Source organism: Salvelinus fontinalis, chromosome 8, assembly GCF_029448725.1.
Source record: "Salvelinus fontinalis isolate EN_2023a chromosome 8, ASM2944872v1, whole genome shotgun sequence".
NCBI lineage: Eukaryota > Metazoa > Chordata > Actinopteri > Salmoniformes > Salmonidae > Salvelinus > Salvelinus fontinalis.
The window spans coordinates 21,804,368-21,817,097 of record NC_074672.1 but is presented as its reverse complement, the minus strand read 5'-3'; the positions used below and the strand labels follow the sequence as shown (position 1 = coordinate 21,817,097).

The window sequence follows — 12,730 nt, the reverse complement described above, 5'->3', positions numbered from 1 at the left end:
TCAATTATGCTTTCAGTTACAAATGTAAAATATATGTCAACAATCCTTCCTCCAAAGGACCCTTCTATTGATTACATTTTGTGAAAATGTAAAACGAGATAGACTCATCGCTGTGGGTAGGTGGAGTGAGAAATAGACTCATCGCTGTGGGTAGGTGGAGTGAGAGATAAACTCATCGCTGTGGGTAGGTGGCGTGAGAGATAGACTCATCGCTGTGGGTAGGTGGAGTGAGAGATAGACTCATCACTGTGGGTAGGTGGAGTGAGAGATAGACTCATCGCTGTGGGTAGGTGGCGTGAGAGATAGACTCATCGCTGTGGGTAGGTGGAGTGAGAGATAGACTCATCACTGTGGGTAGGTGGAGTGAGAGATAGACTCATCGCTGTGGGTAGGTGGCGTGAGAGATAGACTCATCGCTGTGGGTAGGTGGAGTGAGAGATAGACTCATCGCTGTGGGTAGGTGGAGTGAGAGATAGACTCATCACTGTGGGTAGGTGGAGTGAGAGATAGACTCATAGCTGTGGGTAGGTGGAGTGAGAGATAGACTCATCACTGTGGGTAGGTGGAGTGAGAGATAGACTCATCGTTGTGGGTAGGTGGAGTGAGAGATAAACTAATCTCTGTGGGTAGGTGGAGTGAGAGATAGACTCATCGTTGTGGGTCGGTGGAGTGAGAGATAGACTCATCGTTGTGGGTCGGTGGAGTGAGAGATAGACTCGTTACTGTGGGTAGGTGGAGTGAGAGATAGACTCGTTACTGTGGGTAGGTGGAGTGAGAGATAGACTCATCACTGTGGGTAGGTGGAGTGAGAGATAGACTCATCACTGTGGGTAGGTGGAGTGAGAGATAGACTCGTTACTGTGGGTAGGTGGAGTGAGAGATAGACTCGTTACTGTGGGTAGGTGGAGTGAGAGATAGACTCGTTACTGTGGGTAGGTGGAGTGAGAGATAGACTCGTTACTGTGGGTAGGTGGAGTGAGAGATAGACTCGTTACTGTGGGTAGGTGGAGTGAGAGATAAACTCATCTCTGTGGGTAGGTGGAGTGAGAGATAGACTCGTTACTGTGGGTAGGTGGAGTGAGAGATAGACTCATCGTTGTGGGTCGGTGGAGTGAGAGATAGACTCGTTACTGTGGGTAGGTGGAATGAGAGATAAACTCACTGAGAGTCTAGCTCTCACTCAGACACAGAGCAGCAGATGGCCACCGCTCACTGACGACGTCTGACTGTATCTCCAATCCAGCCACCCAGTAGATCCAACTGGATCTTACACACACACACACACACACACACACACACACACACACACACACACACACACACACACACACACACACACACACACACACACACACACACACACACACACACACACACACACACACACACACACACACACACACACACACACACACACACACACACAGAGTCTCACCTTAGTGATCTTGGGGTGTGTACAGCGGCTGTTGCCAGCGGTGGGGTGCATCCAGCTGCTGTCCAGCGGTGCACACTCCTGCCTCAGAGAACACTTCTTCTCCTGGACACACCAGCCACACTCGAACCTGGGGTCAGCCTTCAGACACATCCCACAGCTGTCTCTCAGCGCATAGCACTTATACAGGTGGGCTGACAAACAGAGAGAGAGGACATAGGAAGAGATGACGTTTAGTCTCACAGGCATTGCAATAAGAGTTACATTGTTGTGTGAGAATAACTTTGTTTCACCACCTTCATGCTGTTGCGTGAAAAACAAGAAATAAGATAAATAAGAAATTAAAACACCTTGTTATGGGGGGGGGGGGACACTAACACTCAGAATTATGCTTTTGAAAGAATTAGGAATTAGCAGCAGGAATTGTTATCTTTTAGAAAGAAATAGAGAGGGATAGCAGGTCCCTCCTAAAGCCATATTCATCTGTGGTGTAGGAGAAAGATGGAGAAAGATGGAGAGAGAGCAGAGAGAAAAAGAGATAAATAGAGAGAGTGTGTGAGAGAGAGAAAATAGAGGGAAGAGAGACAGAGAGAAAAGGAGAGAGGAAGCAGAGGTAGAGAGAAGGAAACGAGAGAGAGAGAGGGAGGGTGAAAAACAAACAGCAGGCCCGGCGCTCCACAGACAGACGGACACAGGATTTCAAAGGAGACTGCGTATCCATCCGCCTGCTGCAGCCCTGCCTGATAATCTGATTTGACACGGCAAAGCTAAAAAGTAGGGCTGTGCTAATTAAACTGAACCAAATGAATTATTTAATTACATGAACATTTCCACTTTACACCTGGGCAAAGCTGGGCTTTCTCGGGCAGTCTGGCAGAGATGAGAAATTCACTGTGATTCACAAAATGAGGGAGGGAGGGAGGGAAAACGAGAGAAGAACACAGGGAATGGTGGGGAAAGGGAGGAGAAGGTCTTTGTATGGCTTGAATGAGCAGGGCTAGTTTAACATTTAGTTTGGGGAACTTTCAACATGTCAAATTAAGCGTGGAAGTTTAGGCAGAGCACAGTGGCCTCCGCACAGCAGTCACTAAGAAAGTTTCTATTCTTCATTTCTGTTCCAGCTTTAACAGATGTTACTATGGAAACACCGTATTCCAACAGGAGAAATTGGGTGCGTAGTTCCAGAGTTTGTGAAAAACCGCTGACAGGGTAGAATACAGAGGGGTTAAGTCTCAGCGTCCAAGGTGATGCTAAAGGACATGATGTCCCACCATCTGCTCTTTAAGACCTTGACTTATCTTACATTACTGAGAGAGAGGGGTCAATGTCATCCACTCTCCTTCAATGTAAAGACTTTTACAGCAGTCAGACAGACCCCTTAGACCAGAGCCGGGCGTCAGCCTCGTACAGGCCCAGCCTCCCCAACACCAACACGCGGAGTGCGGGCCGCAAACGCCAATTAAACAAATGAGGCCAAGCGATAAACGCAACTGGGGAAAAAAGTGTGTGCAGCGGGGTCAGATCATATGACCTTGATCCAAAGATCAGAGTGGGGTATCTGACATCCTTATAATATATTACCTCTGTCCTTTCTCTCTGCCAGCTAAATATGTCAGAAAGGGTATAAACTAACTAATCCCAGCTAGGGTTAACACCCAGCTAGGCCTCATGGTGGGGAAAGACTGGATCTATCTCCTGCTGCATCCATCCATACCCCACTGGTAAAGGATAATGTTGGCTCCATGTGTGATCAACATGCTTATCTTAAAGACAGTGCTACTTGACTATCTCTGTTCCCTAGTGATGACTGAGACCTGGCTCTCCATCCAGCAGGATGAGCCTCCTGAGCAGCAAAGCAGGATCTGACCCCAGACCTGCCAGATCAGAGGATTAAAGGGCCGTGTTGTCCTCCACGACTTCCCTCCATCAACACTCTATTTGTCTGCTGCGTGTTGTTTTGGAGGAGCGCGTCGGAGTTACTGCAGACAGCGCTGAAAGAGATAACGCTATTGAACCCAGCGGGGCCTAGCAAAAGCCGTAGCCATGCGAAAAAACACTTTCATTCCCTTTCAAAGACGTGCTGCCGGAGAGGAAGGGGCCTCTCCAATCGGATCTTAGGGATTTAAAAAAGTCTAGTGAGGAGGGGAGAGAGGAGAGGAGGCAGCAAGGGAGGATGTGGCGAAGAGGAGATAGGTTTTACCTTGTATGTTGAAGGGGTTGTCGATGACTTGGTTTTCATTCCACACCACAGAGAGATCCACAGGCAGGTCACTTAGGTCATTACCCTCATAGTCGTACTGGAAAGAGGGAGAGAGAAACTAAAGCTGGTCAGTATCTACAGGCCTCACAGAACCTGAACATTCAGTGTCAGTATTCACAGCACTGTGTCAGCCAGAGACAGATCCATACGATGGAGGGAGTAAGAGACAGAGAACTTCACCCTTCACCCAATCACAAAATACACTCAGAAGAGTGTCCTGGTATGGAGACCAGAAAACAACCCCCCTTTCTCACACACACACACACACACACACACACACACACACACACACACACACACACACACACACACACACACACACACACACACACACACACACACACACACACACACACACACACACACACACACACACACACACACACACACACACACAGAGGTGTTGGTTGACCTGAGGGGAGGGAAGGATCTAGATTAATTTACACATGAAATAAGTGGCAGAATTTAGGCGTGAAGAGCGATGCTGAGGAGTAAGTGAAATTGGCATTTTCAATTTGTTCCCTGACACGTCTCATTTAGGTCCTGCACCTCCTCCTCTCAGCCCTGTGCCTCCTCCCATTGGGCACCATGTCAGAGGAGTGTCAAACCCTTCACCCAGCCTTTCACCCAATCAACACACAGCCTGGTCATAAAGACCAACCACCAATCTACTTAATTAACACTCGTCTCCACATCTTCTTCTTCAGTTTGTTTCAGTTTATTTCAGTTTATTTCAGTTTGTTTCAGTTTATTTCAGTTTGTTTCAGTTTATTTCAGTTTGTTTCAGTTTGTTTCAGTTTATTTCAGTTTATTTCAGTTTGTTTCAGTTTGTTTCAGTTAATTTCAGTTTATTTCAGTTTGTTTCAGTTTGTTTCAGTTTGTTTCAGTTTGTTTCAGTTTATTTCAGTTGTATATACAGCCTTATTCAGTGATCTGACCTGAACACTCTGGTCCTAATTGAACTCATCAACACATTCCCTTGCCTCTGTTACAAGAACCCATTTGGCCATAATGACCTCAACCAGGACTACCTGCATGATGACTCCTTGCTGTCCCCAGTCCACCTGGCCGTGCTGCTGCTCCAGTTTCAACTGTTCTGCCTGCGGCTATGGAACCCTGACCTGTTCACCGGATGTGCTACCTGTCCCAGACCTGCTTTTTTCAACTCTCTAGAGACAGCAGGAGCGGTAGAGATACTCTTAATGATCGGCTATGAAAAGCCAACTGACATTTACTCCTGAGGTGCTGACTTGTTGCACCCTCGACAACTACTGTGATTATTATTATTTGACCATGCTACTCATTTATGAACATTTGAACATCTTGGCCATGTTCTGTTATAATCTCCACCCGGCACAGCCAGAAGAGGACTGGCCACCCCTCATAGCCTGGTTCCTCTCTAGGTTTCTTCCTAGGTTTTGGCCTTTTAGGGAGTTTTTCCTAGCCACCGTGCTTCTACACCTGCATTGCTTGCTGTTTTGGGTTTTAGGCTGCGTTTCTGTACAGCACTTTGAGATATCAGCTGATGTACGAAGGGCTATATAAATACATTTGATTTGAACCACTCTGGTCTGTTAAATCAGTAGAGTGTTGCTCTGACACAATCTGGGCAGGACATGGGATCCCAACATAACATCCCAGCCTACTACCCTACTGCAGCAGTGTGATGTCCATACATCATTAATGAGAGGAGGCATTGGACTCCGGCATTCTAACCCTGCTCCTGATGCCTCTCTGTGGTAGGCCCACATTAAACTTTAAAGGCCACGATTAGTCCACCCACGACACAACGGACACCAAACACCGGGATGCCCTGTTCTCCTCGCCGCCACCGCCATGCTTTATTCATGTGCCCGTTTACAACATGCCAATCACACAATGACGCCAGCGTGAGACCAACCCGACGCCATGTCATTCACCAGTCAGGTTTTGTATTGTAGGACCAGGCAGAGACAGGACCAGGCAGAGAAAGGACCAGCCAGAGACAGGACCAGCCAGAGACAGGACCAGGCAGAGAAAGGACCAGGCAGAGACAGGACCAGCCAGAGACAGGACCAGGCAGAGACAGGACCAGGCAGAGACAGGAGAGGAGAGAGACAGGACCAGGCAGAGACAGGACCAGGCAGAGACAGGACCAGGCAGAGCCAGGACCAGGCAGAGACAGGACCAGACAGAGCCAGGACCAGGCAGAGACAGGACCAGCCAGAGCCAGGACCAGGCAGAGACAGGACCAGGCAGAGACAGGAGAGGAGAGAGACAGGACCAGGCAGAGACAGGAGAGGAGAGAGACAGGACCAGGCAGAGCCAGGACCAGGCAGAGACAGGACCAGCCAGAGCCAGGACCAGGCAGAGACAGGACCAGGCAGAGACAGGACCAGGCAGAGCCAGGACCAGGCAGAGACAGGACCAGGCAGAGCCAGGACCAGGCAGAGACAGGACCAAGCAGAGACAGGACCAGGTAGAGACAGGACCAAGCAGAGACAGGACCAGGCAGAGACAGGACCAGGTAGAGCCAGGACCAGGCAGAGACAGGACCAGGTAGAGCCAGGACCAGGCAGAGACAGCACCAGGCAGAGCCAGGACCAGGTAGAGACAGGACCAGGCAGAGACAGGACCAGGCAGAGACAGGACCAGGCAGAGACAGGACCAGGCAGAGACAGGAGAGGAGAGAGACAGGACCAGGCAGAGCCAGGACCAGGCAGAGCCAGGACCAGGCAGAGACAGGACCAGGCAGAGCCAGGACTAGGCAGAGACAGGAGAGGAGAGAGACAGGACCAGGCAGAGCCAGGACCAGGCAGAGCCAGGACCAGGCAGAGCCAGGACCAGCCAGAGACAGGACCAGGCAGAGACAGGACCAGGCAGAGACAGGACCAGGCGGAGACAGGACCAGGCAGAGACAGGACCAAGCAGAGACAGGACCAGGCAGAGACAGGACCAAGCAGAGACAGGACCAGACAGAGACAGGACCAGGCAAAGACAGGACCAGGCAGACACAGGACCAGGCGGAGACAGGACCAGGCAGAGACAGGACCAAGCAGAGACAGGACCAAGCAGAGACAGGACCAGGCAGAGACAGGACCAGGCAGAGACAGGACCAGGCAGAGACAGGACCAGGCAGAGACAGGACCAGGCAGAGACAGGACCAGGCAGAGACAGGACCAGGCAGAGACAGGACCAGGTAGAGACAGGAACAGGTAGAGACAGGACCAGGCAGAGACAGGACCAGTTAGAGACAGGACCAGGCAGAGACAGGACCAGGCAGAGAAAGGACCAGGCAGAGACAGGACCAGGTAGAGACAGGACCAGGCAGAGTTCCCCTCTGTTCCTCTTTTTCCTCTCTGTTCCACTCTGTTCTACTCTGCTCCTCTCTGTTCCACTCTGCTCCTCTCTGTTCCACTCTGCTCCTCTCTGTTCCTCTCTGTTCTACTCTGCTCCTCTCTGTTCCACTCTGCTCCTCTCTGCTCCTCTCTGTTCCTCTATGCTCTTCTCTGTTCCTCTCTGTTCCACTCTGCTCCTCTCTGTTCTACTCTGCTCCTCTCTGTTCCACTCTGTTCTACTCTGCTCCTCTCTGTTCCACTCTGCTCCTCTCTGCTCCTCTCTGTTCCACTCTGCTCCTCTCTGTTCTACTCTGTACCTCTCTGTTCCTCTCTGTTCTACTCTGCTCCTCTCTGTTCCTCTATGCTCTTCTCTGTTCCTCTCTGTTCCACTCTGCTCCTCTCTGTTCTACTCTGCTCCTCTCTGTTCCACTCTGTTCTACTCTGCTCCTCTCTGTTCCACTCTGCTCCTCTCTGCTCCTCTCTGTTCCACTCTGCTCCTCTCTGTTCTACTCTGTACCTCTCTGTTCCTCTCTGTTCTACTCTGCTCCTCTCTGTTCCTCTATGCTCTTCTCTGTTCCTCTCTGTTCCACTCTGCTCCTCTCTGTTCTACTCTGCTCCTCTCTGTTCCACTCTGTTCTACTCTGCTCCTCTCTGTTCCACTCTGCTCCTCTCTGCTCCTCTCTGTTCCACTCTGCTCCTCTCTGTTCTACTCTGTACCTCTCTGTTCCTCTCTGTTCCACTCTGCTCCTCTCTGTTCTACTCTGCTCCTCTCTGTTCCACTCTGTTCTACTCTGCTCCTCTCTGTTCCACTCTGCTCCTCTCTGCTCCTCTCTGTTCCACTCTGCTCCTCTCTGTTCTACTCTGTACCTCTCTGTTCTACTCTGTTCCACTCTGCTCCTCTCTGTTCCTCTCTGCTCCTCTCTGTTCCACTCTGCTCCTCTCTGCTCCTCTCTGTTCCTCTATGCTCTTCTCTGTTCCTCTCTGTTCCACTCTGCTCCTCTCTGTTCTACTCTGCTCCTCTCTGTTCCACTCTGTTCTACTCTGCTCCTCTCTGTTCCACTCTGCTCCTCTCTGTTCTACTCTGTACCTCTCTGTTCCTCTCTGTTCTACTCTGCTCCTCTCTGTTCCTCTATGCTCTTCTCTGTTCCTCTCTGTTCCACTCTGCTCCTCTCTGTTCTACTCTGCTCCTCTCTGTTCCACTCTGTTCTACTCTGCTCCTCTCTGTTCCACTCTGCTCCTCTCTGCTCCTCTCTGTTCCACTCTGCTCCTCTCTGTTCTACTCTGTACCTCTCTGTTCCTCTCTGTTCTACTCTGCTCCTCTCTGTTCCTCTATGCTCTTCTCTGTTCCTCTCTGTTCCACTCTGCTCCTCTCTGTTCTACTCTGCTCCTCTCTGTTCCACTCTGTTCTACTCTGCTCCTCTCTGTTCCACTCTGCTCCTCTCTGCTCCTCTCTGTTCCACTCTGCTCCTCTCTGTTCTACTCTGTACCTCTCTGTTCCTCTCTGTTCCACTCTGCTCCTCTCTGTTCTACTCTGCTCCTCTCTGTTCCACTCTGTTCTACTCTGCTCCTCTCTGTTCCACTCTGCTCCTCTCTGCTCCTCTCTGTTCCACTCTGCTCCTCTCTGTTCTACTCTGTACCTCTCTGTTCTACTCTGTTCCACTCTGCTCCTCTCTGTTCCTCTCTGCTCCTCTCTGTTCCACTCTGCTCCTCTCTGTTCCACTCTGCTCCTCTCTGTTCTACTCTGCTCCTCTCTGCTCCTCTCTGTTCCTCTCTGTTCCTCTCTGCTCCTCTCTGTTCCACTCTGCTCCTCTCTGTTCCACTCTGCTCCTCTCTGTTCTACTCTGCTCCTCTCTGTTCCTCTCTGTTCTACTCTGCTCCTCTCTGTTCCACTCTGCTCCTCTCTGCTCCTCTCTGTTCCTCTATGCTCTTCTCTGTTCCTCTCTGTTCTACTCTGCTCCTCTCTGTTCCTCTCTGTTCCACTCTGTTCCTCTCTGCTCCTCTCTGTTCCACTCTGCTCCTCTCTGCTTCTCTCTGTTCCTCTCTGCTCCTCTCTGTTCCTCTCTGTTCCACTCTGCTCCACTCTGCTCCTCTCTGTTCCTCTCTGCTTCTCTCTGCTCCTCTCTGTTCCTCTCTGCTCCTCTCTGTTCCTCTCTGCTCCTCTCTGCTCCTCTCTGTTCCTCTCTGTTCCACTCTGCTCCTCTCTGTTCCACTCTGCTCCTCTCTGCTCCTCTCTGTTCCTCTCTGTTCCACTCTGCTCCTCTCTGCTCCTCTCTGCTCCTCTCTGTTCCACTCTGCTCCTCTCTGCTCCTCTCTGTTCCTCTCTGCTCCTCTCTGTTCCTCTCTGTTCCACTCTGCTCCTCTCTGTTCCACTCTGCTTCTCTCTGTTCCTCTCTGCTCCTCTCTGTTCCACTCTGCTTCTCTCTGTTCCACTCTGCTCCTCTCTGCTCCTCTCTGTTCCTCTCTGCTCCTCTCTGTTCCTCTCTGTTCCACTCTGCTCCTCTCTGTTCCTCTCTGCTCCTCTCTGTTCCACTCTGCTCCTCTCTGTTCCACTCTGCTCCTCTCTGTTCTACTCTGCTCCTCTCTGCTCCTCTCTGTTCCACTCTGCTCCTCTCTGTTCCTCTCTGCTCCTCTCTGTTCCACTCTGCTCCTCTCTGTTCCACTCTGCTCCTCTCTGTTCTACTCTGCTCCTCTCTGCTCCTCTCTGTTCCACTCTGTTCCACTCTGCTCCTTTCTGTTCCTCTCTGCTCCTCTCTGTTCCTCTCTGCTCCTCTCTGTTCCACTCTGTTCCTCTCTGTTCCTCTCTGTTCCACTCTGCTCCTCTCTGTTCTACTCTGCTCCTCTCTGCTCCTCTCTGTTCCTCTCTGCTCCTCTCTGTTCCACTCTGTTCTACTCTGCTCCACTCTGCTTCTCTCTGTTCTACTCTGCTCCTCTCTGCTCCTCTCTGTTCCTCTCTGCTCCTCTCTGTTCCTCTCTGCTCCTCTCTGTACCTCTCTCTTCCCCTCTGTTCCTCTTGTTCCCCTCTGTTCCTCCTTTGCCTCTCTGTTCCTCTCTGCTCCTCTCTGTACCTCTCTCTTCCCCTCTGTTCCTCTTGTTCCCCTCTGTTCCTCCTTTGCCTCTCTGTTCCTCTCTGCTCCTCTCTGTACCTCTCTCTTCCCCTCTGTTCCTCTTGTTCCCCTCTGTTCCTCCTTTGCCTCTCTGCTCCTCTCTGTACCTCTCTCTTCCTCTCTGTTCCCCTCTGCTCCTCTCTGTGCCTCACTGTGCCTCTCCGTTCCTTTCCATTCCTCCCTGTTCCTCTCTTCTCTGCTTCTCTCTGTTCTTCTTGTTCCTTTTCATTCCTCTTGTTCCTCTGCTTCTTTCTGTTCCCCTCTGTTCCTCTTGATCCCCTCTGTTCCGCTTGATCCCCTCTGTTCCTCTTGATCCCCTCTGTTCCACTTGATCCAATCTGTTCCTCTTGATCCAATCTGTTCCTCTTGATCCCCTCTGTTCCTCTTGATCCCCTCTGTTCCTCTTGATCCCCTCTGTTCCTCTTGATCCCCTCTGTACCTCTTGATCCCCTCTGTTTCTCTTGTTCCCCTCTGTTTCTCTTGTTCCCCTCTGTTCCTCTTGTTCCCCTCTGTTCCTCTTGTTCCCCTCTGTTCCTCTTGATCCCCTCTGTACCTCTTGTTCCCCTCTGTTCCTCTTGATCCCCTCTGTGCCTCTTGTTCCCCTCTGTTCCTCTTGATCCCCTCTGTACCTCTTGATCCCCTCTGTTCCTCTTGATCCCCTCTGTTTCTCTTGATCCCCTCTGTTCCTCTTGTTCCCCTCTGTTTCTCTAGATCCCCTCTGTTCCTCTTGATCCCCTCTGTTCCTCTTGTTCCCCTCTGTTTCTCTAGATCCCCTCTGTTCCTCTTGTTCCCCTCTGTCCCTCTTGATCCCCTCTGTACCTCTTGTTCCCCTCTGTTCCTCTTGATCCCCTCAGTTCCTCTTGTTCCCCTCTATGCCTCTTGTTCCTCTCTGCTTCTTTCTGTTCCCCTCTGTGCCTCTTATTCCTCTCTGCTTCTTTCTGTGCCTCTCTGCCCCTCTTGTTCCCCCCTCTGCCTCTTGTTGCCCTCTGCTTCTCTCTGTTCTTCTTGCTTCCTCTTGTTTCTCTGCGTATTTCTATTCCTCTCTGTTCCTCTTGATCCCCTCTGTTCCTCTTGTTCTCCTCTGTTCCTCTTGTTCTCCTCTGTTCCTCTTGTTCTCCTCTGTTCCTCTTGTTCTCCTCTGTTCCTCTTGTTCCCCTCTGTTCCTCTTGTTCCCCTCTGTTCCTCTTGTTCTCCTCTGCTTCTGTCTGCACCTCTCTGCTCCTCTCAGTTCCTCTGTCCTCTCTGCTCCTCTCTGCTCTTCTCATACACTGTTCCAGGATGAGTAATCAGGCTCATTACTATGTCCTGGCCTGGTGTGTGTTATTAATCGGCCATGTGAACAGAGAAAACCCAGGAGACACCAAGGAGAAAAGTAAAGCACAGCAGAAACGTGTCCCTGACCTCAGTAGAAACAACATACATGAACCAGCACTTCATCTTGATCATCTTTCCTCTTCAGAAATTGTCTCCTTGGATTGATTGTTCTGGGCTATTCATATAGAGCGGAGAGTGTGCTGGTTTGTGTGTGTGTGTGTGTGTGTGTGTGTGTGTGTGTAGGCTGGATATAGTGTGTCTGCTGGGCTGAAAAGTGCCAATGTTAACAAAACAGGCCAGATGCTGCTCGGGAGAGGAGGAAGAACCCAGTGCCTTTTGTGCAGGTCACCTGTAGATAATTAGTCATTTTGAAGGGACACCTGAGCATGTGATTAAAAATATAACATCAACGAGGGGCCAGCTCCCCTATGATACTGCTAAACCCCCTTCCCTTCCTTGTACATGCCATCTTTCTCTATCTCTTGCTCTCTCTCGCTCTCTCACTCTCTATCTCTTGCTCTCTCTCACTCTCTCTCTCTCTCTTGCTCTCTCTCTTTCGCTCTCTCTCTCGCTCTCTTTCTCTCTCTCTCTTTCGCGCTCTCTCTCTCTCTCTTTCTCTCTCTCTTTCACTCTTTCACGCTCTCTCTCTTTCTCTTTCTCTCTCTTTTGCTCTCTCTCTCTCTCCCAGACACAGCTGATTAGAGGGAAGACCCTACCAGTCCTGAGTCAAATACAGCGGATTATAGTGAAGATGCTACCAGTCCTGAGTCTGATACAGCTGATTAGAGTGAAGATGCTACCAGTCCTGAGTCCGTACAGCTGATTAGAGTGAAGATGCTATCAGTCCTGAGTCTGATACAGCTGATTAGAGTGAAGATGCTACCAGTCCTGAGTCCGTACAGCTGATTAGAGTGAAGATGCTACCAGTCCTGAGTCTGATACAGCTGATTAGAGTTAAGACCCTACCAGTCCTGAGTCTGATACAGCTGATTAGAGTGAAGTCCCTACCAGTCCTGAGTCTGATACAGCTGATTAGAGTGAAGACCCTACCAGTCCTGAGTCTGATACAACTGATTATAGTGAAGATGCTACCAGTCCTGAGTCTGATACAGCTGATTAGAGTGAAGATGCTACCAGTCCTGAGTCTGATACAGCTGATTAGAGTGAAGATGCTACCAGTCTTGAGTCTGATACAGCTGATTATAGTGAAGATGCTACCAGTCCTGAGTCTGATACAGCTGATTATAGTGAATATGCTACCAGTCCTGAGTCTGATACAGCTGATTAGAGTGAAGATGCTATC

The 12,730-nt window shown here is 50.4% G+C and overlaps 1 protein-coding gene across 2 annotated transcripts in view; it reads right to left on the bottom strand.

The window, feature by feature from the left end:
• The window catches only part of LOC129860862 (plexin-A1-like), a 334,577-nt gene that overhangs the window by 74,778 nt on the left and 247,069 nt on the right, over nucleotides 1–12,730 (bottom strand). For both annotated transcript variants that reach the window (XM_055931720.1, XM_055931721.1), the window contains exons 11-12: nucleotides 3,633–3,729; nucleotides 1,436–1,626 (exon numbers count right to left, since the gene is read on the bottom strand). In XM_055931720.1, coding sequence (XP_055787695.1) covers nucleotides 1,436–1,626; nucleotides 3,633–3,729 — 288 coding nt within the window. The remainder of the gene's footprint in view (nucleotides 1–1,435; nucleotides 1,627–3,632; nucleotides 3,730–12,730) is intronic.